Source organism: Salvelinus namaycush, chromosome 14, assembly GCF_016432855.1.
Source record: "Salvelinus namaycush isolate Seneca chromosome 14, SaNama_1.0, whole genome shotgun sequence".
In the NCBI taxonomy this organism is placed as follows: domain Eukaryota; kingdom Metazoa; phylum Chordata; class Actinopteri; order Salmoniformes; family Salmonidae; genus Salvelinus; species Salvelinus namaycush.
The window spans coordinates 40,187,463-40,212,795 of record NC_052320.1 but is presented as its reverse complement, the minus strand read 5'-3'; the positions used below and the strand labels follow the sequence as shown (position 1 = coordinate 40,212,795).

Sequence of the window (25,333 nt, the reverse complement as noted above, 5' to 3'; positions counted from 1 at the left end):
TGTCCATAAAGAGATCTCCCATGTCCAATAACGAGACAACACAGCCCCTCCATGTCTCATAACAGCTTGTAATGACAGAACATAATCCACTCATACCAGAACCTATGAGACCCATGTGTTTAGATATGCTGATACTGTTCTTGTGGGTTTTACTGCTAGCACACATGGTTCTGATAGGAGACTCTCAGATTGAATCTGGCAGCTCTGATTGTGTTTTGTAAATATTTCCCTGCGTGCTGTGCTGGACTGCAAATGCTGGCACGGTCATGTGACACCAGAACATGCTAATGTAGTTAAACCTGGGTTCTGGGATATTCTAGAATGTGAAAGAACGTTCTAGAACTAGGTAGAGATATGCATGGTTCTGGGCCTGTGCTCTGGAATAAAAGACAGAGTTGTCTGAGGTGTTCTCGACTAAATGTCCTGTGAATGGTGGTGAGATGTTGTCCCCTAACCATGTGGTGTCCCTCCAGGCTTTGCAGAGCTGCAGACAGATATGACAGACCTGACGAAGGAGCTGAACAGTAGCCAGGGAATCCCCTTCCTGGAGTACAAACAGTTTGTCACACGCACTTTCTTCCCCAAGGTGAGTCAGTCAGTCACACACACACACCTACCTTCTTCCCCCAAGGTGGGTATCACCGTACTACAACCATTAGAGAGAGATTTTCGATCAGAAACCATTTACATTGAATAGTTCTTCACATATCCAAGATATTACCATCCCAAAACTTTTCAAGCGTGGTGTGGTTTTAGTCACTAGCGGAGAACATATATTTGTTACAGGTAAGTGTTTTCTCCGTTCTGGTGTGCTATCCATCTGTTTTTCCACAGACAGAGATACAGACAGAACATTGTGGTTCATGTTTAAACATGATATTTCAAGGAGACAGGACAATGCTGGGCACTCACACAGGAAAACTTTCCCCACTTATGTAAACACACTGCTACACACAGAACACATTCTTCTCCTCACTCATACACACTTTTACACTTGTTTATGCACATACACGCTTTAGTACAACCTAACAATGGCAAGGAGCTTAGCTGGTAGAGCTCGTGTCAAACTCATTCCACGGCGGGCCGAGTGTCTGCGGGTTTCCGCTTGTCCCTTTGTACTTGATTGATGAATTAAGGTCACTAATTAGTAAGGAACTCACCTCAGCTGGTGGTCTAGGGCTTAATTGAAAGGAAAATCCAGAAACCAGCAGACGCTAGGCCCTCTATGGAATTAATTTGACACCCCTGGGTTAGAGTGTTGGGCCAGTAATCAAAATGTCGCTAGTTTGAATCCCCGAGCCTATAAGGTGAAAAATCTGCCGATGTACCTTTGAGCAAGGCACTTAACCCTAATTGCTCAGGGTCGCCGTTGATAATGGTAGACGCTGGCCGTGACCGCACTCTCCGAAGGTGTCTAAGGGCTAGTTAGGATGTGCAAAAAACACATTTCCAATCACACATGCGTTTGAATACACACTTGTACATGTGTGAAAAAGGACAAATATAAGCACCCACTCTATTGTTATTATTATTATGTACTTACTCCAACATCGCCGCACACACTGTCTGCACACTGATTCTGTCTCTCTGTGTGTTTATCTCAGATGTGTTCAGACTATGAGAGGAGTCTGGTCCAGCCCGTCTATGAGAACAACGCCCTCGGCCCACGAGCCCTCCCTGAGACACACCCCCTTCTGCAGGACTGGCAGGTAAAGAGTTAACCCCCTGAAGTGTTCCACTATCCATTCTGCTCTCCTCTACTACCTCCAGCGCCTCTGCTTCACAACTGGGTCACACTGATTACTACGTCTCCACGGCGAGGCTGTTGATTAGGAGTAACTATAGAAGGGAACCACAACTGTGTGTGTGGGTGCATGTGTCTCCATCCGTGTGTATACATTGCATTTAAATTCCCATTCACCAGCTGCCAGTCCTTATGATTCTGGCAGTTTTCATGTTGTCAAACACTACCCCAGCCCACCCAGACACTGGCAGGTTGTTGACACACTTCCCACCATCTCCATGACAATGGCACCACACACATTCTACTGTAACCATGCAGACAGCCATCTCTGGTTGTGTGTGTGTGTGTGTGTGTGTGTGTGTGTGTGTGTGTGTGTGTGTGTGTGTGTGTGTGTGTGTGTGCGTGTGCGTGTGTGTGTGTGTGTGTGAGAAAGAGATCTACTATTGCATCACTGCATGGTTTTGGGTCAACAGCCTGGGGAGCCTGTCTAAGAGTGATAAAGTGTTTCAGATCCTTCCCGTGTTTTCCAGGCCACAGCGTCCAAATCTCACATCGGCCATTTATCACCGCTCTCCTGTCACTGTGAAAACAGGAGCATATTGCTGCAGTCCAGGGGGAAGACTTTTATCAGAGCACTGCTTAGATGCACCGTTAGATAGGATATCCTCTCATTAACTAGGCTGAGAGAGAGCAGGTGAAAGCTCAGAGGTGGAAACTGCATAACGACTTAGTGATCGTACCCTGATCATATGAAGTTATGAGGTGGATTTGGGTTAGGGAGGAGGCTGATTGAACAGGTTGGTTCAATACACATACTGTAACTCCCTCTTTTCTCTCTCCGCATTCTCTTTGTCTCTCCAGCCCTCTAACACAGCCAAGCCTAACATTGAAGAGGGCATAACTCTCTTCTCCACTCTTCTCAACAACAAGCACTTCCTGGTTACCTTCGTCCACGCGCTGGAGCAACAGAAGGACTTTGCCGTACGCGACAGGTAACCATGAAAATCATGACAACCATGCACCCTTCAAACCCAAAACACGGTTACTGTCTACTGCATAAGGCCCCGATTCCAACCCAAGTTAAACATGCGTAAATGGAACGTCATTCCCTTTTTATGCATTTTTCTCTGTATGCGTATTCCGACCTTGAATTTAAGCATGAGAATAGCGCTATTCACCCGCTATTCGTTCGGGGTGGAGATCTAAGAAATGAAGGTGTGGCAGAGGTGTGTCTACAGATAAGTGATATTCTGACCTTGACTTAATTCTCTCATAATTCCACCAGCTTTACACGCCAGGAAACCATGAATAAGGTAGAGTGAACCTGCCGGTTTCAAGTGGAAAAAACGTTCTTTTTTCCATAGAAGCAACAGCAGTCTCCATGCACTGTAGTTTGTAAATGGAGAAGAGCTATTGATAAGAGCTAGGTAAATTAGTAATCCATTTGGAGTGCATATACCGATTGTTTCAGAGGATTTTTCCTTACGATCCCTGGAGACGAATGTGAAACCATCCACATGGAAGCAAACTGAAAATCATATCAACATGACATGTATTGCGGCCCCTTTCCAACAGTGAAATAGGTTATAAATAGCTGTGACGTTGTTCAGAATTTAAAATGTGCGGTCTCATAATTTAATGTTTGCGCTTTAGAATGTTTAATTATAGCCCAGGCTTTTTTCATTTTTTTTTTTTTTACAATTTGTATCATGTTAAATATTAGCCACGATCGGGAGTCACCGTCAGTAAAACCCACATACATTTCCAACGGTCACTTTAACTTACATTTTGCATCATTCCATTCCATTTCGTTTTACCTTTCTTTCCTCTGTCACGTCTGTGTAGTTGTTCCCGAGGGTCGCTAGCATTAGTGGATCATATTAGGCTAACGTTGTGCAATCATTTGGGACATGTAGCCTATTTGAATCATTGTGGAAGACCACACATAGCAAGAACCTGGAGCCTGGTGCACGCTTTACAATGACTGGACCGTTGTCAAACAGTTCCGTGATTAGTGAGAATCAGGGTAGATTTACAGGACTATTGTTCAACCCTTATTGTATACTTTTTTTCCCACCTTCAAATATTTCATAGATTGAATTTGAATATGACAACTTTCAGGATGAATCAAACCACTGTCTTCGTTATTCATCAATATATTTTGTGATTACAGGCTCTCCAAACCTGTTTTTACATACATACTTTCCTAACTCAAAAATGTGCCTACGTAATCTACAAGATCAGAGTATACAGTGGGGCAAAAAAGTATTTAGTCAGCCACCAATTGTGCAAGTTCTCCCACTTAAAAAGATGAGAGAGGCCTGTAATTTTCATCATAGGTACACTTCAACTATGACAGACAAAATGAGAAAAAAAATCCAGAAAATCACATTGTAGGATTTTTTATGAATTTATTTGCAAATTATGGTGGAAAATAAGTATTTGGTCACCTACAAACAAGCAAGATTTCTGGCTCTCACAGACCTGTAACTTCTTCTTTAAGAGGCTCCTCTGTCCTCCACTCGTTACCTGTATTAATGGCACCTGTTTGAACTTGTTATCAGTATAAAAGACACCTGTCCACAACCTCAAACAGTCACACTCCAAACTCCACTATGGCCAAGACCAAAGAGCTGTCAAAGGACACCAGAAACAAAATTGTAGACCTGCACCAGGCTGGGAAGACTGAATCTGCAATAGGTAAGCAGCTTGGTTTGAAGAAATCAACTGTGGGAGCAATTATTAGGAAATGGAAGACATACAAGACCACTGATAATCTCCCTCGATCTGGGGCTCCACGCAAGATCTCACCCCGTGGGGTCAAAATGATCACAAGAACGGTGAACAAATATCCCAGAACCACACGGGGGGACCAAGTGAATGACCTGCAGAGAGCTGGGACCAAAGTAACAAAGCCTACCATCAGTAACACACTACGCCGCCAGGGACTCAAATCCTGCAGTGCCAGACATGTCCCCCTGCTTAAGCCAGTACATGTCCAGGCCCGTCTGAAGTTTGCTAGAGAGCATTTGGATGATCCAGAAGAAGATTGGGAGAATGTCATATGGTCAGATGAAACCAAAATATAACTTGTTGGTAAAAACTCAACTCGTCGTGTTTGGAGGACAAAGAATGCTGAGTTGCATCCAAAGAACACCATACCTACTGTGAAGCATGGGGGTGGAAACATCATGCTTTGGGGCTGTTTTTCTGCAAAGGGACCAGGACGACTGATCCGTGTAAAGGAAAGAATGAATGGGGCCATGTATCGTGAGATTTTGAGTGAAAACCTCCTTCCATCAGCAAGGGCATTGAAGATGAAACGTGGCTGGGTCTTTCAGCATGACAATGATCCCAAACACACCGCCCGGGCAATGAAGGAGTGGCTTTGTAAGAAACATTTCAAGGTCCTGGAGTGGCCTAGCCAGTCTCCAGATCTCAACCCCATAGAAAATTTTTGGAGGGAGTTGAAAGTCCGTGTTGTCCAGCAACAGCCCCAAAACATCACTGCTCTAGAGGAGATCTGCATGGAGGAATGGGCCAAAATACCAGCAACAGTGTGTGAAAACCTTGTGAAGACTTACAGAAAACGTTTGACATCTGTCATTGCCAACAAAGGGTATATAACAAAGTATTGAGATAAACTTTTGTTATTGACCAAATACTTATTTTCCACCATCATTTGCAAATAAATTCATAAAAAATCCTAGAATGTGATTTTCTGGATTTTCTTTTCTCATTTTGTCTGTCATAGTTGAAGTGTACCTATGATGAAAATTACAGGCCTCTCTCATCTTTTTAAGTGGGAGAACTTGCACAATTGGTGGCTGACTAAATACTTTTTTGCCCCACTGTATATTCTACCAGTTCGTGTTGAATAGGAGACTAATATGCATATGGGTTTCTTTTATTGATCCCTATTTTCTGAACCAGTTCTCTCAATGTATTCTAGTCTGTCGCCAAAATTCAAACTAAAGGTACACAGTATTTAAAGGGATGGCTTAAAATGAAGATAAATGTACTGACAACCCTATTGAATGTTGGCCAGCAAGCGGGAGGGTTTTCAGCGGTTGAATTACATTTATTCAGCGCGCGCAAGGGAACCACGCCTGCAAAGCCTGTTGCACACCTGCACAAGGTAAGTCTGAATACCAACTACTGAGAAATGCGTAGGAAAGGCGTAATTTCCTAAGTCGGAATCGATCCTAACTAATGACCCTATGTATCCACCTCTTCCCAGTTCAAAGTGTTTATGTGTAGAATATGACAGCTCCATACAACACCTCAGCATATCAGTGTAAAAGCAATGCTGTTCTGGAGACTCTTCAAAGACCTGGGAGATTCCCGAGTACCACCCTTAGCGTAGTTGCCAACAACCGGATGAATCCGGGGATATCAGGGATATCTTCAACCTAGCTTCCTTTTCTGCCGAAAACTGGATTTAGGAACTCGGGCATTTATTTTACTCCTGCTACATTAGGTTACCTGAGACCAAACCGCTTCCCTCCCTCTCCAGGCTAAGCAACACAGCAGCCATAATGTTTCCCCAACCTGGTCTCCTAGATGAAAGGATCTTTGTTATGGAAATCACCCCGTCCACACCCTCTATCCATTTGGACCACTCATAAATAAAGGGGAGCCAGTTCAGCAGGGAAACCCCAGTGTGATGGCATCAGCTAACATTGCACCAAATGTATTCACACTCTACTTACATGTGGTCTATTGAAGTTGACCAGTTCTACACATGCTTCCTCAATGCAGGATGTCACACGCACACATGCGCTGGTGTCTCTTGCTCATGCCAAATACTATGCATGGTTATCTTTTCTAATAAATGGTTAAATGTACAGGTGGTATTTCCTTTCTGGACTACGTAACTCTGTGTGTTCTCAGGTGCGGGGAGTAAATCCTCTTGCATGAATTGGGTATGTCTCTGCAGTCTGTTCTCACACACATTTTGGTGTTTTTCTTCTGTCTCTCTTTCCTCAGGTGTAGCCTGGCGTCCTTGCTCACTATCGCCCTCCATGGTAAACTGGAGTACTACACCAGCATTATGAAGGATCTGCTGGTGGACCTGATCGACGCCTCGGCCGCCAAGAACCCCAAGCTGATGCTGCGACGCACAGAGTCTGTGGTGGAGAAGATGCTCACCAACTGGATGTCTATCTGCATGTACAGCTACCTCAAGGTGTGGGAAGGATGGAGGGATAAAAAAAAGACTCACCTTTACCTTTTTATCAAATCATGAGGATCCACTGTCAATGTTGTTGAACCCCTTACTGAGGAACATCATCCCTCGGTTCTCAAAGCTTTCTGTTACGTTTTTAACATGTTACTGTGATGTTTTCTCCAGGAGACAGTGGGCGAGCCCTTCTTCCTGCTACTGTGTGCCATCAAGCAGCAGATCAACAAGGGTTCTATAGACGCCATCACAGGGAAGGCCCGGTACACCCTCAACGAGGAGTGGCTGCTCAGAGAGAACATCGAGGCCAAGCCACAGGTCAGTCACAACACAGCAATGCTGGTTTCATATACTGATTGGTTAATAAAAAATCTAAAAGTCTTGCTGTATGCATGTATCATGTGTCAATCATTCACCTCTATATAATCCTGTTTATAATGTCCTAATTAAATAATTGTGACCTACCCTGCCTACTCTAATGTCCTCCCTCTCTTTGTGTGTGTCCAGAACATCAACGTCTCGTTCCAGGGCTGTGGGATGGACTCTCTGGCCGTGAGGGTGATGAACACAGACACAATCTGCCAGGTGAAGGATAAGATTCTAGATGCCTTCTATAAGAACCTGCCCTTCTCGCAGTGGCCCATGGCAGAGGACGTAGACCTGGGTGAGAGAACTGTATTTTATTCTCCTTCCTTTATTTAGATTGATTGAGGAAGACATTTTTTGAAAGGGAGCCCTGATCAACTCTTGCTTTGTAGCTCAACTGACATGAAGCTTATACAATAGATGGCCAAATGCATTTGAACATTTATAACATTTTGTCCCTTCCCTCGTCCCTCTCTCCCTTTTTTCCCCCCTCTCTGCTGTGCTGTAGAATGGTTTGCGTCCGGTAGTAACAGCAGGATCCTCCAGGACCTGGATAACACTTCAGTGATGGAGGATGGCAGGAAGAAACTCAACACAGTCTCGCATTACCAGGCAAGGCTCTGCTCTCACAACACACACACCATCTCACCTGTGCGTGCGTGAGTGCATGCATACGTGAGGTTGTGCGTGGTGTGTCCCCTGTGTCTGTGTGTTTTCCCTGACATTAACACACTCACAGCAAGGGTGGAAGTAACAGAGAGGTGAATGGTGAAGAGTCACTGTAAATGTTGACTGCCCAAGGGGTGCCACATTCTGTTTATCTGTGTTCACATACAGATGGGTGTCAATACAGTATGTGTGTGGTGCCCTCTGTGACTGTGTTTGTTTATGTCATCATACACATGCAGTATGTTATTGTGTGATTTCTGTTTTTGTTTGTATCTGTCATTGTCTGTGGCTATTTGTGTGTTTGTCTTGGTGTAAAACATTTTTTTGGGGGGGGGTCTGCATTTTCTAGTGTCTTAAAATGTTTGTAATGTGTCAGAGTAATTCTGTGTGTCTGAGTGTATTTGTGTGTGTAAACAGTCGGGCGGTGACCTATAACCTTTGCCCTGTTACCAGTGCTGTTACGTGCTCTGTTAAGTTAGTGCTGAGTTGTGAAGGCAGTGAGGCACAGTGTGTACTAACAGTCTCGGTTCACTGACAAGGCTGTTCAATCCATTTCACTGTGTTGACTTTAATGAGCCCAGCCAGCCCCCCTGCAGCCCCCCTGGAGCCACCCTGCCACTTCAGACTCACACACACACCCGAACACACACACACATACCCTGAGGCAGCGGATAATGATCCAGTTCTCGTGCTCCCCCTCTCACCCCTGTCCCTGTGACCTCTGAACCCTCCCACAGATCCCAGAGGGGGCGTCGTTCGCCATGAGCATGAAAGACAAGAGAGACAACACCCTGGGGAGAGGTAGGTCACACACACACACACACACTCTGTCACCTTGTCACACACTCCTACATGCTTAGAAAAATACAAACTTTATTACGGTAAAACCACACACACTCACTTCATCCTGAGCATATTACGGTAAAACCCCACACATTCACTTTATCCTGAGCATATTAAACACATACACACACATCAAACCACCGACATACATACATTTCCCGCCATAAAACACACTGTAGCAGTCTCGCTTAATCAATCACACACGGATGCACGCACACACACAGTAAATCAATCAATAAATCAATCAAATGTATTTATGAAGCCCTTTTTACATCAGCTGATATCTCAGTGCTGTACAGAAACCCAGCCTAAAACCCCAAACAGCAAGCAATGCAGATGTAGAAGCACAGTGGCTAGGAAAAACTCCCTAGAAAGGCCAGAACCTAGGAAGAAACCTAGAGAGGAACCAGGCTCTGAGGGGTGGCCAGTCCTCTTCTGGCTGTGCCGGGTGGAGATTATAACAGTACATGGCCAAGATGTTCAAACGTTCATAGATGACCAGCAGGGTCAAATAATAATAATCACAGTGATTGTAGAGGGTGCAACAGGTCAGCACCTCAGGAGTAAATGTCAGTTGGCTTTTCATAGCCGATCATTCAGAGTTAGAGACAGCAGGTGCGGTAGAGCGAGAGAGTCGAAAACAGCAGGTCTGGGACAGGTAGCACGTCCGGTGAACAGGTCAGGGTTCCATAGCCGCAGGCAGAACAGTTGAAACTGGAGCAGCAGCACGACCAGGTGGACTGGGGCTCAGGTCATCAGAGAGAGAGAGAATTAAAGGGAGCATACTTAAATTCACACAGGACACCGGATAAGAAATACTCCAGATATAACAGACTGACCCTAGCCCTCCGACACATAAACTATTGCAGCATAATTACTGGAGGCTGAGACCGGACGGGGCCAACCATACATACATATTAGACCTTTCTACAGCATGGTTGATGTCCAGTAGCCATAAGCATGAACAGATATCTAGCCCCAGATGAAACAGGAGGTGGAGTGTTCCCTGTACCAGATGATTCTCTACTGTGACGTCAACATTTGGGAGGGTCTGCTAACCTCACCCAGAACAGATCTTAGTTCTGACAGACCCGCTCTGTCCACCCTAATGATTAGGGCCTTTCCTCTCAGTCATATTGGGCCAGAAACAGGCTAAATGGATGTGAAGTAAACCCTGGCTAATGTAAAACACATTTACCCCTTTCTGTGATCACCTCAGAGGATCTGGACTGGGACTGGGGCCTAAACCTGTCTGCCTGCCAAAGCTAGGCCTGGAGTAATGAGAGCACAGTCACCATGGGGCTGTGGTGTGTGTGTTTGTTTGTGTGTGTGTGTGTGCGCCCACTTGCGTGCCTGAGCTTTGTAAACTCATTAGACTGGCTCCAGCACCAATCACAAACTCTGTCTGTCTCTCTTCAGCTTTTCTCCCTCTCATTATTTCACTCATAATCTTTCTTTTTTCACTCAGCTCCCAATCCACCTGAATCGTTGGCTCTTACATACACTCTCTCTTTTCCCATAAACCCCTGACTCTCTTCCTTTTTTACTGTCTATCACTCACCTCCCTCCTCCAATCTTCATTTTTTCAAACTGCCTCTCTCTCTCTCTGATTTCTCTTTCTCCTCTGATTTCTCTCTCTCTCCTCTGATTTCTCTCTCTCTCCTCTGATGTATCTCTCTCTCCTCTGATTTCTGATTGTTTTGTTCTGTTTTTTTCTCTCCCTCTGCAGCCAAAGACTTGGACACAGAGAAATACGTCCATTTGGTAAGTACAGACACACTCACTCACACACACACACACGGACTGAGAGCTTTCTCATTCACCTCTATTGACCCCGTTCCTTCTGTCATCAGCCCCGTTGGTCTCCGAGAGAGCTCAATTGAACTCAGACAGACACAGTGAAAGCCTGAGCAATACATCTGACTACATACTTTCATCAGAGTTTGAGTGTGCATGTGCATGTAGGAAAGCTGGAGGAAGGACATGACAGCGCTAATACCACATTAGCCATTGGGAAAAAACTCAGTATGACTTTGGGTTTGACATGAGTTCTTGCTTCAGTCATTTTTAGTGTGCAGTTTTTTTGTTGTAGGATTTAAATATTATGGTGTGCTGGCCTGGACTGGAGTTTGTTGACAGGCTCAGTAGAGGATAAACGCGTATCTTTCTACCCCAGCTCCATACCCCTGTCCTAGCTAAGACCTGTAGGAGCATGTTACACATGATACTGCATAAGAGAAAATTCCAGAATTTTACAACTTGCAGTATTTCATAAAGTGACATCATGTCAGTCATACCTCATAAATCCCCACTGTGATTTTTGGGTCGTATTCATGAAGCAAGAATAAGAGAAACCTTTTGAAATGGAACACGTTTTTTTTTCATTTAATCTCCCTATCAAATGTTAGTCACACCTCCGTAGTACAGTAGATTCCCATTTAGAATGAGGTCATTTCCCATCGTGCTGATTGGATGTTTTTGTACCCTGACCTCTAACCTCTAATCTCTGCCCCCTGCCCATCTAGGTCCTGCCTCATGATGAGCTGTTTGAGAATAAGAGGTCCCACAGACAGAGTCACCGTAAGAAGGTCCTCCCTGAGATCTACCTGACACGCCTCCTCTCCACCAAGGTAAGAAAATAAAAAATACATGGCAGCCATCTTGAACGGTTTGCATTCTACAATTCTGTGACAGAAAGCAGTGCCCAGCCTAGTTTGGGTCTGTTACTGCTTCAGCTAGCCAACTCCTTATCATGTCCAATCGTGAGCCTAAACAGTTTGGCACGACAATCACAGAGTAGTTGGCTAAACCAGAGGCATCATTCCTTTATCATTATGAATCATTCCATTATCAGTTCTATTTACAGTGATATCATCCTGGAATTCCAAACGATCCATCTTGATCCCAGTTCTGGTTCTGTGTCTGATCCCATCTGTGTTGTGATTCCGTAGGGAACATTGCAGAAGTTCCTGGACGACCTTTTCCAGGCCATCCTCAGTATTCCCGCAGAGCGTCCCCCACTGGCCATCAAATACTTCTTTGACTTCCTGGAGGAGCAGGCGGACAAGAGGGGCATCACCGACCCCGACACCCTGCACATCTGGAAGACCAACAGGTAGGGGAACTTGATACATCTGATCATCTACTCATCAATGTAGCATGATGTACCTCTAATGCTAAATGTTTTCTGAAGCTCACAGAATGTTTTCCCATCTCCTTAGTTTACCTTTGCGTTTCTGGGTGAACATCCTGAAGAACCCTCAGTTTGTGTTTGACATTGATAAGACAGATCACATGGATGCATGTCTGTCTGTCATCGCCCAGGCCTTCATAGACGCCTGCTCCATTTCAGACCTGCAGCTGGGCAAGGTGAGACACAAAAACACTTGACACATGCATTACACACACTTTTATGGTACACCTACACATGTAATACAGTACACATAAACATGCATACACACATACACATATTCACTGCTAGGTAAACACACACTCATAGACATGGTTACACATCAGGGCCGACATAAGCGGTCGCTTAGGGCCCCCGGCCGGTAGCGCCGCCCCCCCCCCCCCCCCCCTAATGTTTCTTTTGTTCCTTTGGAACTCAGTCGGGGTCTCAACTTACTGTTGAGAGTTATAATAGTAGACTATACAAGGTGTAAATTGGAAATTTGGTTGTGTATCAGCAGATTTTCTCTTTTTTTGACAGTCACTCAATTAGCCATGTCAGCTAACAACTTTTAGATTGTAAGTTAGTCTAGCCAGTTATCTAAACTTGTAGTGATCATGGCCGAATACCGACCGGGCACACATGTCATGACAAAATGTGTAGAATTGCAGGAAATGTGCTTTAAAACTGCAAAAATCTACCTCTGCCTCATGGCGAAATAAGTAGAATTACATGATATTTCTTATAAAATTGCAAAATGTTCTCTTCGCTCCATGGCAAAATGTGTAAAACTGCAGGAAACTTCCTTTAAAACTGCAAGATTTTCTCTACGTCTTCTTGGCATAATGTGTAGAATTGCTGGATATTTCATTTTTAAATGAACATTTCTCTCTCCACTGTCAAGAGGCAGACCACAATTTTGGTTACCCAAATCTCACTTAGGGTACCCAAAAGGCTAGAGCCGGCCCTGATACAAATACACAAGACTGCTGTACCTACAGCATATACTCTTACACACAGAACAAAAAATTACATTTTTGACAGCAGACGCTCTTATCCAGAGTAACTTACAATTATTGAATTCATCTTCAGACAGCTAGGTGAGACAACCACATATCACTGTCTTAACAAGTACATTTTCCCTCAACAAAATAGTTATCAGCAAAGTCAGTGGTAGTAGGAAAAGACAAGTGCAGAAATCCCCAGTTTCCTCCCCAGTCCCTGCCAACCTCCCTCCCCTCCTTTCTCCAGTCAGTCCATCAGCTCTGTCTACCTCTCCTCATGTTATTTCAGCCCAGTCTGCTCAACCAAGGTCATGAGCACCAGGAATCCTGTGTGTGTGTGTGTGTGTGTGTGTGTGTGTGTGTGTGTGTGTGTGTGTGTGTGTGTGTGTGTGTGTGTGTGTGTGTGTGTGTGTGTGTGTGTGTGTGTGTGTGTGTGTGTGTGTGTGTGTGTGTGTGTGTGTGTGTGTGTGTGTGTGTGCCTTTCAGTGCCCTCACTCCCCACAAATCAGTCTCATCCCTCAGACGTTGTGACCCCTAGCATACACACTGCTTCCTGTCTCTCTGACCGACTTCCTCCCTGGAGATATTTGTCAAACAATGCTGATCTATTCCACTTGTTCATTGCCAAAGAGCCAATGCAAGCACCTCAAGCATGTGAAACACACACAAACAAAGAAACACACCATGGCACCGTAAAAACAACCCAGATGCTCACATCCCGATGCTCATCGGGATGTGGAGAAGGAGGAGAATTCAGACATTTGGCCAGTCCTAAAAAGGAAAAAGACTATTTTAGGCTTAAGGGTTAGGTTCAGAACTAGGGTTAGGGCAGCGTTTCCCAAACTCGGTCCTCAAGGTGTGCACGTTTAGTTTTTTTCCCCCCTAACACTACACAGCTGATTAAAATGACCAAAGCTTGATAATTAGTTGATTATTTGAATCCGTTGTGTAATGCTAGGGCAAAAACCAAAAGGACCGAGTTTGAGAAACCCTGGGTTAGGGTCAGGTTTAGGGTAAATAGGACCCCAAAAAGTCCTCACAAGTATAATACACAAGTGTGCATGCGCACGTGTGTAGCGGTCAGAGGACAGGTCAGTAAGAGGTCTGGATTAGCAATCGCTCTGCAGGGGTGAGAGAGGGCTTGGAAAAGAAGCTGCTTCAATGAAAACCTTATCTGGTGGCCTGCAGACAGACAGTAGGGATGGAGAGGGGGTGGGCGGTTATTAGGGGTCAAGGGGGGTCGTCAGGCAGATGGAGGAACCACAGGAAATGAAATGACCTTGTGGACAGGAAGAGAGGGATCCCTATCAGGAGGAGGGGCAGTGGCTGGAGTCTTCCTAGCTCCGATACCACACACACACACACACGCAAATGCATAGCCTACATATCTGTATGCTCAACCCAATACCTTGTATGTGTACCTTAGTGATTGAGTAATGCTTTCAGTACCATTGTAAATCCTGTCAGCAACTTGGAGAAGTAGCAGATGTAAGTAGAAGGAAGGGTTGTTATGTCTGGCCTGGTTCTCTGTGGCTGTGGGTATGGTTTGTTTAACTTTCCTATTGTGAGGAGAGGAAACTCTGGGCCCTCCCTTCTTTGTCTCGGCACAAGGAGGTGCTGACCTACTCACACACTGATAACACCAACCACTCGCTATGACCATGGACCGTAGATCAACCATAGACCAACTACATTATGACCACAGACCATGCTGCCCACAGTCTCATTAACAACTCACTGACCATAGACCACACTCACCATACACTGGACTGAGCACTGTCATACTGAAAACAATCTGACAACCAAACACAGGCAGGGGTTATATTACATACTGGTCGTGGTCAGGAGAGTGGTAAAGGACAGAACTAGTTTGGTTGATTTACTAAAAGATCCAAAGAGGTTACTTTGACTAAGTAGGACGGTGTCTCTTGTTTCAGGACTCTCCCACCAACAAGCTGCTGTATGCCAAGGAGATCCCAGAGTACAAGAAGAGGGTGCAGTGCTACTACAAGCAGATCCAGGAGATGGCGCCACTGAGCGAGCAGGAGATGAACGCCCACTTGGCCGAGGAGTCACGGGTGAGAGAGCGAGGGGTGACAGATCAATATATGATTGATTGTAATTTGTTAGCCTTGGTGGCAGACTGTCACTGCATTCAACGGTGCTAAACTGTTAATTGATGTATTACTTTTTGAGATTCTTTTGTTTGACGGATTTACAGTACCAGTCAAAAGTTTGGACACACCTACTCATTCAAGGGTTTTTCTTTATCTTTACTATGTTCTACATTGTAGAATAATGGTGAAGACATCAAAACCATGAAATAACACATATGGAATCATGTAGTAACCAAGAAAGTGTTAAACAAATCTCCAATATAAAATATATTTTGATTCTTCAAAGTAGCCACACTTTGCCTCGATAGCTTTGCACACTCTTGGCATTCTCTCAACCAGCTTCATGAGGAATGCTTTTCCAACAGTCTTGAAGGAGTTCCCACAAATGCTGAGCACTTGTTGGCTGCTTTTTCTTCTCTGCGGTCCAACTCATCCAAAACCATCTTAATTGGGTTGAGGTCAGGTGATTGTGGTGGCGAGGTCATCTGATGCAGCCCTCCATCACTCTCCTTCTTGCTCAAATAGCCCTTACACAGTCTAGAGGTGTGTTTTGGGTCATTGTCCTGTTGAAAAACAAATGATAGTCCCACTAAGCGCAAACCAGATGGGATGGTGTATCGCTGCAGAATGCTGTATAAGCTATGCTAGTTAAGGTGTGCCTTGAATTCTAAATAAATCACAGTGTCACCAGCAAAGCACCCCCACACCTCCTCCTCCATGCTTCACGGTGGTAATCACACATGCGGAGATCATCTGTTCACCTACTCTGCATCTCACAAAGACACAGCGGTTGGAACCAAAACATCTCAAATTTGGACTCATCAGACCAAAGGACAGCTTTCCACCGGTCTAATGTCCATTGCTCGTGTTTCTTGGCCCAAGCAAGTCTCTTCTTCTTATTGGTGTCCTTTAGTAGTGGTTTCTTTGCAGCAATTCGACCATGAAGGCCTGGCCACACAGTCTCCTCTGAACAGTTGATGTTGAGATGTGTCTGTTACTTGAACTCTGTAGCATTTATTTGGGCTGCAATCTGAAGTGCAGTTAACTCTAATGAACTTATCCTCTGCAGCAGAGGAAACTCTGGGTCTTCCTTTCCTGTGGCGGTCCTCATGAGAGCCAGTTTCATCATAGCGCTTGATGGTTTTTGCGACTGCACTTGAAGAAACTTTCAAAGTTATTGAAATGTTCCCTATTGACTGACCTTTATGTCTTAAAGTAATGATGGACTATTATTTCTCTTTGCTTATTTGAGCTGTTCTTGCCATAATATGGACTTGGTCTTTTACCAAATAGGGCTATCTTCTGTATACCACCCCTACCTTGTCACAATACAGTTGATTGGCTCAAACGCATTAAGAAGGAAAAACATTTTGACAAATCAACTTTTAACAAGATACACCTGTTAATTGAAACTCATTCCAGGTACCTCCCTCTTGAAGCTGGTTGAGAGAATGCTAAGAGTGTGCAAAGCTGTCATCAAGGCAAAGGGTGGCTATTTGTAGAATCTCAAATATAAAATATATTTTGATTTGTTTAACACTTTTTTGGTTACTACCTGATTCCATGTGTGGTATTTCATAGTTTTTATGTCTTCACTACTATTCTACAATGTAGAAAATAGTCAAAATAAAGAAAAACCCTTGAATGAGTAGGTGTATACAAACTTTTGACTGTATATCGGAACGATACGCTTACTCTGTTACAGAAATACAGAAACGAGTTCAATACCAACCTGGCCTTGACGGAGATCTACAAGTACGCCAAGAAATACAGAAACCAGGTAAGATCAGCTATCTCTCCCACTACCTCTGCCCTGGATGAGCTGTTTGACACGTTTAAACTGGCCCTATCTCTAGCCTTATCACAGTCTATATTCCACATGGAGTTTAGAGTTTCAGAGAGAAAGAGAGAGATGAGTATCAGGGCATGAAGCATCAGTACAGGCGATCACATGCTTCTTTAAAGATCTAACGGCCTCTTCACAACCCCACACACCCTCTTTCACCCAGACCCGAAATACACACACGCGCACACACACACACCTACTGTTCCGTGGAATGATTCAGACAGTGATGATGTCTGTGGGCCCTCATCATAATGTCTGAGGGCCCTCTTCATGTATTTAACTGCTGTGTTTAACTGCTGTTCACTGCCATTCTCCTGTACCAGCAGACACCAGGGCCCGGTTGCATAAAACATCTTAAATTAATTTCCTTAACTTTAAGCCAGTTGCACATTTCCCCCTTAAAAACACTTTCCTGCAGTGGAGTGACCAAAGTGCCCTCTAACACTTAAAATGTTTTATGCAACCAAGCCCTGGCACTCAGAGGTTTCTCTGGGACTCTCTATGAATCACTTCAGAATTACACATTCTCGCACTCAGCCCTCTCACTGGGCACATGCTGCCAGTCACACCCACTGAACGCATGACAACTAGCAGACATGAAAGGCAGCACAGACATGGGTTTTGTAAATAGTATGTGAACAGGAAAGGCTCTTGTGAGGAGAGAGTCATGCATGGAGGCTGAAGAACTGCTGAAGTACTCTTTCTCTGTCTCAGCAGGTGGTTGAGTTTCTGTCTTGTGCTGTAGAATGCATGAACACTTGAGGGTTACTGAAATGAGTCTCTCTATTTCTCTATCTCTCTCTCATTCTCTAACTGTGGGTAGATACGTTTTGTAAGGTTGCTCACTTGGCCATTGTCTGAACTGTTTCGTTCTCGCTCTCCTTCTCCCTCTCTCTCATCCCCCTTGCTGTCAGGTGGTGAGTGCTCTCGAGTCCAACCCCACAGCGAAGCGTACTCAGCTGCACCACAAGTTTGAGCAGGTCATTGCTCTGGTGGAGGACAACATCTATGAGTGCAGCAGTGAGGCCTGAGTCTCCCGCCACCCAGATTCCAGCCTATTCCTCCTGGCTGCCTCCACCCTACCCGGGATCCAAGGACCTAGGAAACCCCCTGTCTGTCTACCCTCCACATATCCCATCTCTTTATAGAGCCCAAAGACAGAAAAGAACTCTTTGCTTTAACTTCTTATGGCTGAGATCGGCTGAGATCCCGTTAACGGGATCGACTTGACAACAGCCAGTGAAAGTGCAGGGCGCCAAATTCAAACAACAGAAATCTCATAATTAAAATTTCTCAAACATACAAGTATTTAACTTGTTGTTAATCCCACCATGGTGTCCGATTTCAAAAAGGCTTTATGACGAAAGCACACCATCTGATTATGTTAGGTCAGTACCTAGTCACAGAAAAACACAGCCATTTTTCCAGCCAAAGAGAGGAGTCACAAAAAGTAGAAATAGAGATAAAATTAATCACTAACCTTTGATCTTCATCAGATGACACTCATAGGACTTCATGTTACACAATACATGTATGTTTTGTTCGATAAAGTTCATATTTATATCCAAAAATCTGAGTTTACATTGGCGCGTTATGTTCAGTAATGTTTTGCCTGCAAAACATCCAGTGATTTTGCAGAGAGTCACATCAATTTACAGAAATACTCATAATAAACATTGATAAAAGATACAAGTGTTTTGCATGGAACTTTAGATAAACTTCTCCTTAATGCAGCTGCTGTGTCAGATTTTTTTAAAACTTTACGGAAAAAGCACACCATGCAATAATCTGAGTACGGCGCTCAGACACAAACAAGCCATACAGGTACCCGCCATATTGTGGAGTCAACAGAAGTCAGAAATAGCATTATAAATATTCACCTACCTTTGATGATCTTCATCAGAATGCACTCCCAGGAATCCCAGTTCCACAATAAATGTTTGTTTTGTTCGATAAAGTCCATTTATGTCCAAATACCTCCTTATTTTTGTTCGCGCGTTTAGTTCAAAAATCCAAATTCATGACGTGCAGACCAGACGAAAACTCAAAAAATTACATTACAGTTCCTAGAAACATGTCAAACGATGTATATAATCAATCTTTAGGATGTTTTTAACATAAATCTTCAATAATGTTTCAACTGGAAAATTCCTTTGTCTTTAGAAACGAAAAGGAACGTGAGCTCATGGCACTCTGCCACCTGGTTGAAACAGCTCTCATCCCCTCATCCTTCACAGTAGAGGCCTGAAACAAGGTTCTAAAGACTGTTGACATCTAGTGGAAGCGTTAGGAAGGGCAATATGACCCCATAGGCACTGTATATTGGATAGGCAAACCTACAAACCTCAGATTTCCCACTTCCTGGTTGGATTTTTTCTCAGGTTTTTGCCTGCCATATGAGTTCTGTTATACTCACAGACATCATTCAAACAGTTTTAGAAACTTCAGAGTGTTTTCTATCCAAATATACTAATAATATGCAAATCTTAGCTTCTGGGCCTGAGTAGCAGCCAGTTTACTCTGGGCACCTTATTCATCCAAGCTACTCAATACTGCCCCCAGCCATAAGAAGTTAAGAAAGATTTTGCTTTAAGACTGGAAGAGATGTCAGCTTGAGCTTTACTGTACCACCCCTAACCCAAGACTGCCTCAGAAACCTCATTGGGAGCACTGTACCATGGATTAAGAAATGTCCTAAGAAACTTACCTTGTATTGAGCAATTGCTTTAGATACTGAGGAATTGATACCCACGTCCCTTATATCAAATATAGAATCTCTGGATCCTCTCTTTGGCTGTGTTGACTCTTCTATTCACACATGGATATAACCCCAAGCTGGTTTCCTGCTTATTCACACCTGGCTTAAATCTCACTCTGGTTTCACACTGCTTTGACCTGAAGCATAGTGGAGTTAGAGGAGGCACTTGGAGATGGACCTTATTCTGGATGACGTCACCGCCTCTGGGACCTGGATCCCCGGCAACCATCTTACGCACTGACCCCCTTTTTCTCGGGGGACGAGCCAATGATGCACTGTACTGTATGATAAATGTCCATAGCAATATTTATAGCTGAGTTATAATGCTTTCTGAGTGGCCTGTTCAATGATATGTGAATGAGAAACTCCTCCCATCTTCTTATAACCTGCACTGTTCTCAGGTTTGATTGGTGGAATGGGCAAAGAACTCCACCGGTGCTTTGAACTACAAGTCCCAATGTGCGTTGCAAGTTGGTGATGGGTTATGGAGGAGTAGAGAGTATAATTAGATGATTTATTTAGGTGACGTTTCATGTGCCAGACCTGCTTGCAAAGAGACTAGACTCTATATAATTACATTGGATGTGTTCATGTGAAGACAGGTTGATCTGTTTTGGAAGTGACTGAGAACGAAGATTGATTATGACCAAGAGGGAAATTTAGAGTGAAACTATGACCTTTAGTTAATCAAAGAGGAAGAACTGTTTGACATGACTGTACTTGTGATGCCAAAATGACTTGGGTCTTGTCAGAGATTGTGAAAATAAATGCTATTATGCTATAATATAGTATAAATGTTATGAAATTTCAGTTTCGTAATAATATTTAAATTCCTGTTTTCATCAATAACAATGGCTCGATTCAATCAAATTCGCTTTAGCCAACATCCGCATAGCGGTTGTTTTGGCGGTATCGGAACTGAGTTAGAGCTGTCAAATCCACAAGTGGCTCCCGGAATTATACCTAAAGCGGACATTTCCATTGGCTGCACGTAGTTGCATTAACAAAAATCCCATGCAGCCTTATTTACAAGTTTGAACACTGGAATGTGAGATATAATCTACACCTGGATTAGGATGATAGAAACGCTCATGAGTTCATTGGATGATTTATACATTTGAGCATAATTATTTCTATATAGCCTACATTTTCTCATTCTGAAATTCTAAGCTTTGGCTTTCATGACAACGATCGCAAGAGCAGCTGCTCACCGATTTGACAGCTCTAGCAGTTTCACCTCTGATGTTGCCAGAACATCTGCTATGCGGGTGTCTGCTATCGCCAGTTAATGCTTGAGCTGACTGAATCTAGGCCCTAGTCCTATGTAAACAGAGAAAAGTTCAGCAAAGTGACATTTGTAAACCACAGGGCAGAGGTGTTTTGTTTGTGCTGTCTTGATTGGTTGTGCATACCACCCAACAACCCAATGGGCTGTAAATGCTCCCTTATGAAAGAAACAGCTATGAAAAAGAAAGGTCTCATTTATTTTTATCGTCATTTTTATTCCAGGACATTTAACAACTTTATTTCCACGTCACGTGGAAACACGTCACAACATCCTAATCTTTACATTTTTAACACTAGTCCTGTCTCCAGAGCTTTTAAACATACACGCATGCACACACTCATGCACACACGCACACTAACACACACACACACACTCTCAGGAGGTGTCTTCTTTCTGCAGAGGTTCTATGCAGGTCCATTTGTTTACATTCAGGACCTTTTCGGAGCCAAGTGTTAAGAACTAACCCGTTTCAGCCTCATCATGGGAAAGACACAGAAACCAGGGGAGAGCTCTCCTCAACGCTTTATGGTAGGCACAATCTAAACAAATTTAAAACGTATTTTACCCTAAGTATTAATTTAACAAATAGATACTTTAAAGCGTATTTAAGGGGCATAAGCTGAATAATTATGTAAACAAAAGTTGCCATATGTTTTTTATATTGTGGCATTTGAAGTTTTCACTTCAACACTAAATGATTGTATGTGTTTTAATGGGAGGGGAGCCCATGGAACGTGTTTAGTTGGACAGCCACCAAAATGACACCCAGTGGCGCTGCTAAAAGTGCTTGAGGTAGAAGTCAAGATGCCCTAACCACAGACCTAGTATCAGACAATGCAACCCCTATTCCTAACCATAACCTTTAATTAAAAGGGGAGTAAAATAATCTGACTCTTTATCAGTGGTTTGAGGCAACTTCTACCAACTCCAGTAAACGATTGATGAAGCCAACTAAGCACTGTTTCTTGGTTTGTTATGCTTAGGTCACAATGAGGGATATATGTACAGGTACAGCAGGCACACCCCTGCAGTGCAGACAGAGGTAAATCGAGAACATTGGCCTATCGGAGGCTGCTGCTTGGCGGTGGGTCCACAGATGGGCTGGGACAGGTAAGGAGTCAGGGTTTATGGGTCGTAGGTCAGGCAGGAGCCACCTGGCTGGCGGAGATGGAGGAGGCCTGTGTTTTGGAGGAGGCGGTGGAGGTCTCCTCCTCACCGAATGGGTTCTTCCCGCAACACACTATGGTCAACATGCAGTTCCTGAACTGGAGAAGGGAGGAGGGGGAGGTTTTTCACACACGTCTATCTATGTCCGCTTTATGTAGACATACACACACACACACACTCTGCTTGGGTTTACCTGTCTGTTGAGTAGAATATAGATTATTGGGTTGTAGAGGGCAGCACTCTTGGCAAAGAAGGCTGGGATGGTCATCATGACAGGGCCAAAGTTGGTGCCCTGATTGGCAAAGATGTACCAGGCCACGGTGGCATAGGGCAGCCAGCACACCAGATACGAGATGACCATGACGATCACCATACGGGTCACTTCCTTCTCTGCCCTCTGAGTGGTCTCTGACTCCTGCTGCAGGGCTGCCGCCTGAATGGACAGACACACACAGAGTGCTTTGATATGAGCCCTAACTGGAGATATATTAGTCCTGTGTGTTTACCGGTACTCAGTGACCTTGTGTGTGGTCGTACCGCGCGGACGGTGCAGAGCAGACGGCCGTAGCAGAAGCCGATGATGACCAGAGGGATGGAGAAGTGGAGGGTGAACATGTAGATGACAAAGGAGGTGTTTCCCAGCTCAGGCGTCGGGGTGTAGTAGTCAATCCCACAGGAACACTGCATGCCCTCTGGGATGTACCTACAAACATTCACCTCATATTTTTGTTTGAAAATGTAATATACAGAAGTATTGCCCCTGAGGTCTACCAGCCATCAGCCCATTCCCTGTTCTTAAGGTGACATTTAAGGTAAGACTAGTAGGAGATGCTATTTGGAGGGTATTTAGAGGGTGACCTACCTGGACCAGCCACACAATGGAGGTAGAGCACAGGTGAGAGACATGATCCAGGTGACGGCCACGCCCACAATGGCGTGCCTCTCATTGAAGCGGAAGTTGGTCATTGGTTTACACACCACGATATAGCGCTCGATGGCCAATACCACCAGAGACCAAAGGGCGATCTCCCCTGAGAGAGACACAGCAAGTTAGAGAGACATACACAGTATAAATGCTCATGTGCAGAAAGTATTCAGACAGTTAAGGAATATTGGACACAGGCAGAAAACTTAACAATGAACACAGGCTACGGTATCTAAAAGTACACAGGGTACAGTGAGTGAGTTCCAACACAGGCTACTGTATCTAAAAGTACACAGGGTACAGTGAGTGAGTTCCAAGAATATTGGCAAATATACCTTTTCATACATTTATATGATCTCATAACTACTGTAGGTCCTACTTCAACACAAAGCTTAATGTATTCATTATATAAGGTCTATACATCTGCAGTTATTAAATACCTTACCCCCATCCCTCCAGTCACAGAACACAGGTGTGTAAAAGAGGTGCAAATATACATATTATACGGCGGCAGGTAGCCTAGTGGAGCAAGGCACTTAACCCTAGTGTTCTTGATATGGGAAAAAAATCTGTATCTCCTTACATTAAACTCATTGAGTTCAAGGTACATTGAGGTTGCACCTGAAAAAGTTGGGCACCCCTTTAGGTAAAAGTTCCTCTTAACCACAGATCTAAAATCAAATTCCCCATAGCCTAACCATAACCATTATGGGAACAAACGTATCTTATCCTGTAGCTTGCGACAACTCCTACCTACCCTAAGGCTCCACCATGACTTACCTCCCATAGTGGCAAAGAATCCTTCAACGTTACAGCCGGTGACCCCCAGGAAGAAGTAGCCCTGTAGGGCTGTTGCGAGAGTCACGGTGAAGCCCCCCACCACCATGAAGAGGTCAGCCACAGCCAGATTCAACAGGATGTAGTTCAAGGGGGTCCGTAGCTTCTTGTGCTGCACCGTGACATAGAGCGTAAGGAAGTTGACGGGGAAGGCTGTGATGATGAGAAAGATCATGTAGGCAGCGAGGAGCGAGTACTTCCAGGGTGCAGCTAGGTAGTACTGAGGGTGCTCAAAGGGGCTCCTCACCACCCCTGTCTTGTTAGACATGGGCACGTAGAAGTTTGGGCCCTCTGTGCCGTTCATGGCGACGGCTGTTGGGGTGTGTGTGTTTCTGTTTGTCTATGTGTCTCTACAGGAGTTTGTGTCTTTATCCTCTCTGGTATTTTGAGAGAGGAAAGAGAAAGCACTATCCCTTCTACGAGAGGAGCTATTTCTAGCTGGAAGGTTGGATAGATAGATGGAGGAAATAGATCCTGGTGATGAGAGGTGGTGTGCTCTGCCCCCCCGAGGCGGGCACAGACCCTTTTAAGAGATTCTCTCTTAGGATTATGGACGTGCATGGAACTCAGCATGGTGTCAGCATAGACAGATTTAGGACACACACACACACACACACACACATACACACACACACACACACACACACACACACACACACACACACACACACACACACACACACACACACACACACACACACACACACACACACACACACACACACACACTAATTCATGAGAAAAACATCTAGGACATATACTGTATACTCAAGGGTTATCCTCTGATGATTTCATCATCACAAGTGTGACATAAACAAGTTTGCTAAGGAGAGAGTGTTACAGGAGGCTGACGAAGACCAATGCAATTTATAGACTTCTTCTCAAATAGCACATATGACAAAAAAGTAGTGCACTAGGAAACATGGTGTCATCAGAGATTTACATTATCCTAGATGTCAAGAGGCTACTGTACCAGTCTGCTTATGCAGACTGGTCAAACCTTTTTCTATATATCATGCTCCAGACAGTTATTTCATGGACTGTCTACATTCCATGTTGGTGTAAATCTGTGTGATAGGCTCTGTGTAATCTGATCCTGTTAATCCGATTGGGTTGATCGGCTAAAGACGCACTTTTGTTGCGGACTATAATGATCGTCATGACCTCGTCACTCAAATAACGTACACTAGAGTTCAAAAGTTTAGGGTCACTTAGAAATCTCCTTGTTTTTGAAAGAAAATTATGTCCATTTAAAATAACATCAAATTGATCAGGAATACAGTGTAGACATTTTTTTTATTTAACTAGGCAAGTCAGTTAAGAACAAATTATTTTACAAGTTAACTGCCTTGTTCAGGGACAGAACGACATATTTTTACCTAGTCAGCTCGAGGATTCGATCTAGCAACCTTTCAGTT

General features: G+C 44.2%; 2 protein-coding genes across 2 annotated transcripts in view; one reads left to right on the top strand and one right to left on the bottom strand.

The window, feature by feature from the left end:
• The window catches only part of LOC120059514 (plexin-D1-like), a 100,012-nt gene extending 81,801 nt beyond the window's left edge, over nucleotides 1-18,211 (top strand). The window contains exons 22-36 of the mRNA XM_039008633.1: nucleotides 474-586; nucleotides 1,605-1,709; nucleotides 2,606-2,736; nucleotides 6,734-6,932; nucleotides 7,098-7,244; nucleotides 7,434-7,590; nucleotides 7,801-7,904; nucleotides 8,699-8,762; nucleotides 10,534-10,568; nucleotides 11,330-11,434; nucleotides 11,756-11,919; nucleotides 12,026-12,173; nucleotides 14,915-15,055; nucleotides 16,800-16,874; nucleotides 17,855-18,211. Of these exons, the coding sequence (XP_038864561.1) occupies nucleotides 474-586; nucleotides 1,605-1,709; nucleotides 2,606-2,736; nucleotides 6,734-6,932; nucleotides 7,098-7,244; nucleotides 7,434-7,590; nucleotides 7,801-7,904; nucleotides 8,699-8,762; nucleotides 10,534-10,568; nucleotides 11,330-11,434; nucleotides 11,756-11,919; nucleotides 12,026-12,173; nucleotides 14,915-15,055; nucleotides 16,800-16,874; nucleotides 17,855-17,971 (1,805 nt within the window). The 3' untranslated portion in view covers nucleotides 17,972-18,211. The remainder of the gene's footprint in view (nucleotides 1-473; nucleotides 587-1,604; nucleotides 1,710-2,605; nucleotides 2,737-6,733; nucleotides 6,933-7,097; nucleotides 7,245-7,433; nucleotides 7,591-7,800; nucleotides 7,905-8,698; nucleotides 8,763-10,533; nucleotides 10,569-11,329; nucleotides 11,435-11,755; nucleotides 11,920-12,025; nucleotides 12,174-14,914; nucleotides 15,056-16,799; nucleotides 16,875-17,854) is intronic.
• A 2,972-nt stretch (nucleotides 18,212-21,183) lies between these two features.
• On the bottom strand, nucleotides 21,184-24,221 carry LOC120059513 (rhodopsin-like). The gene is made up of 5 exons (XM_039008632.1): nucleotides 23,859-24,221; nucleotides 23,016-23,184; nucleotides 22,691-22,856; nucleotides 22,347-22,586; nucleotides 21,184-22,251 (listed from the first exon to the last, which is right to left on the bottom strand). The coding sequence occupies exons 1-5, from the start codon at nucleotides 24,217-24,219 to the stop codon at nucleotides 22,126-22,128; spliced, it is 1,062 nt and encodes a 353-aa protein (XP_038864560.1). The 5' UTR covers nucleotides 24,220-24,221; the 3' UTR covers nucleotides 21,184-22,125.
• Nucleotides 24,222-25,333: the final 1,112 nt, after the last annotated feature.

What these genes read in the sequence shown, in the direction of transcription:
- LOC120059513 (XM_039008632.1), bottom strand. Translation starts at nt 24,219, where the DNA reads ATGAACGGCACAGAGGGCCCAAACTTCTACGTGCCCATGTCTAACAAG. An exon ending in ATTCTTTGCCACTATGGGAG is followed by an intron (nt 23,185 to 23,858) that starts GTAAGTCATGGT and finishes TGTCTCTCTCAG; the next exon opens with GGGAGATCGCCCTTTGGTCT. An exon ending in CCATTGTGTGGCTGGTCCAG is followed by an intron (nt 22,857 to 23,015) that starts GTAGGTCACCCT and finishes GAATGTTTGTAG; the next exon opens with GTACATCCCAGAGGGCATGC.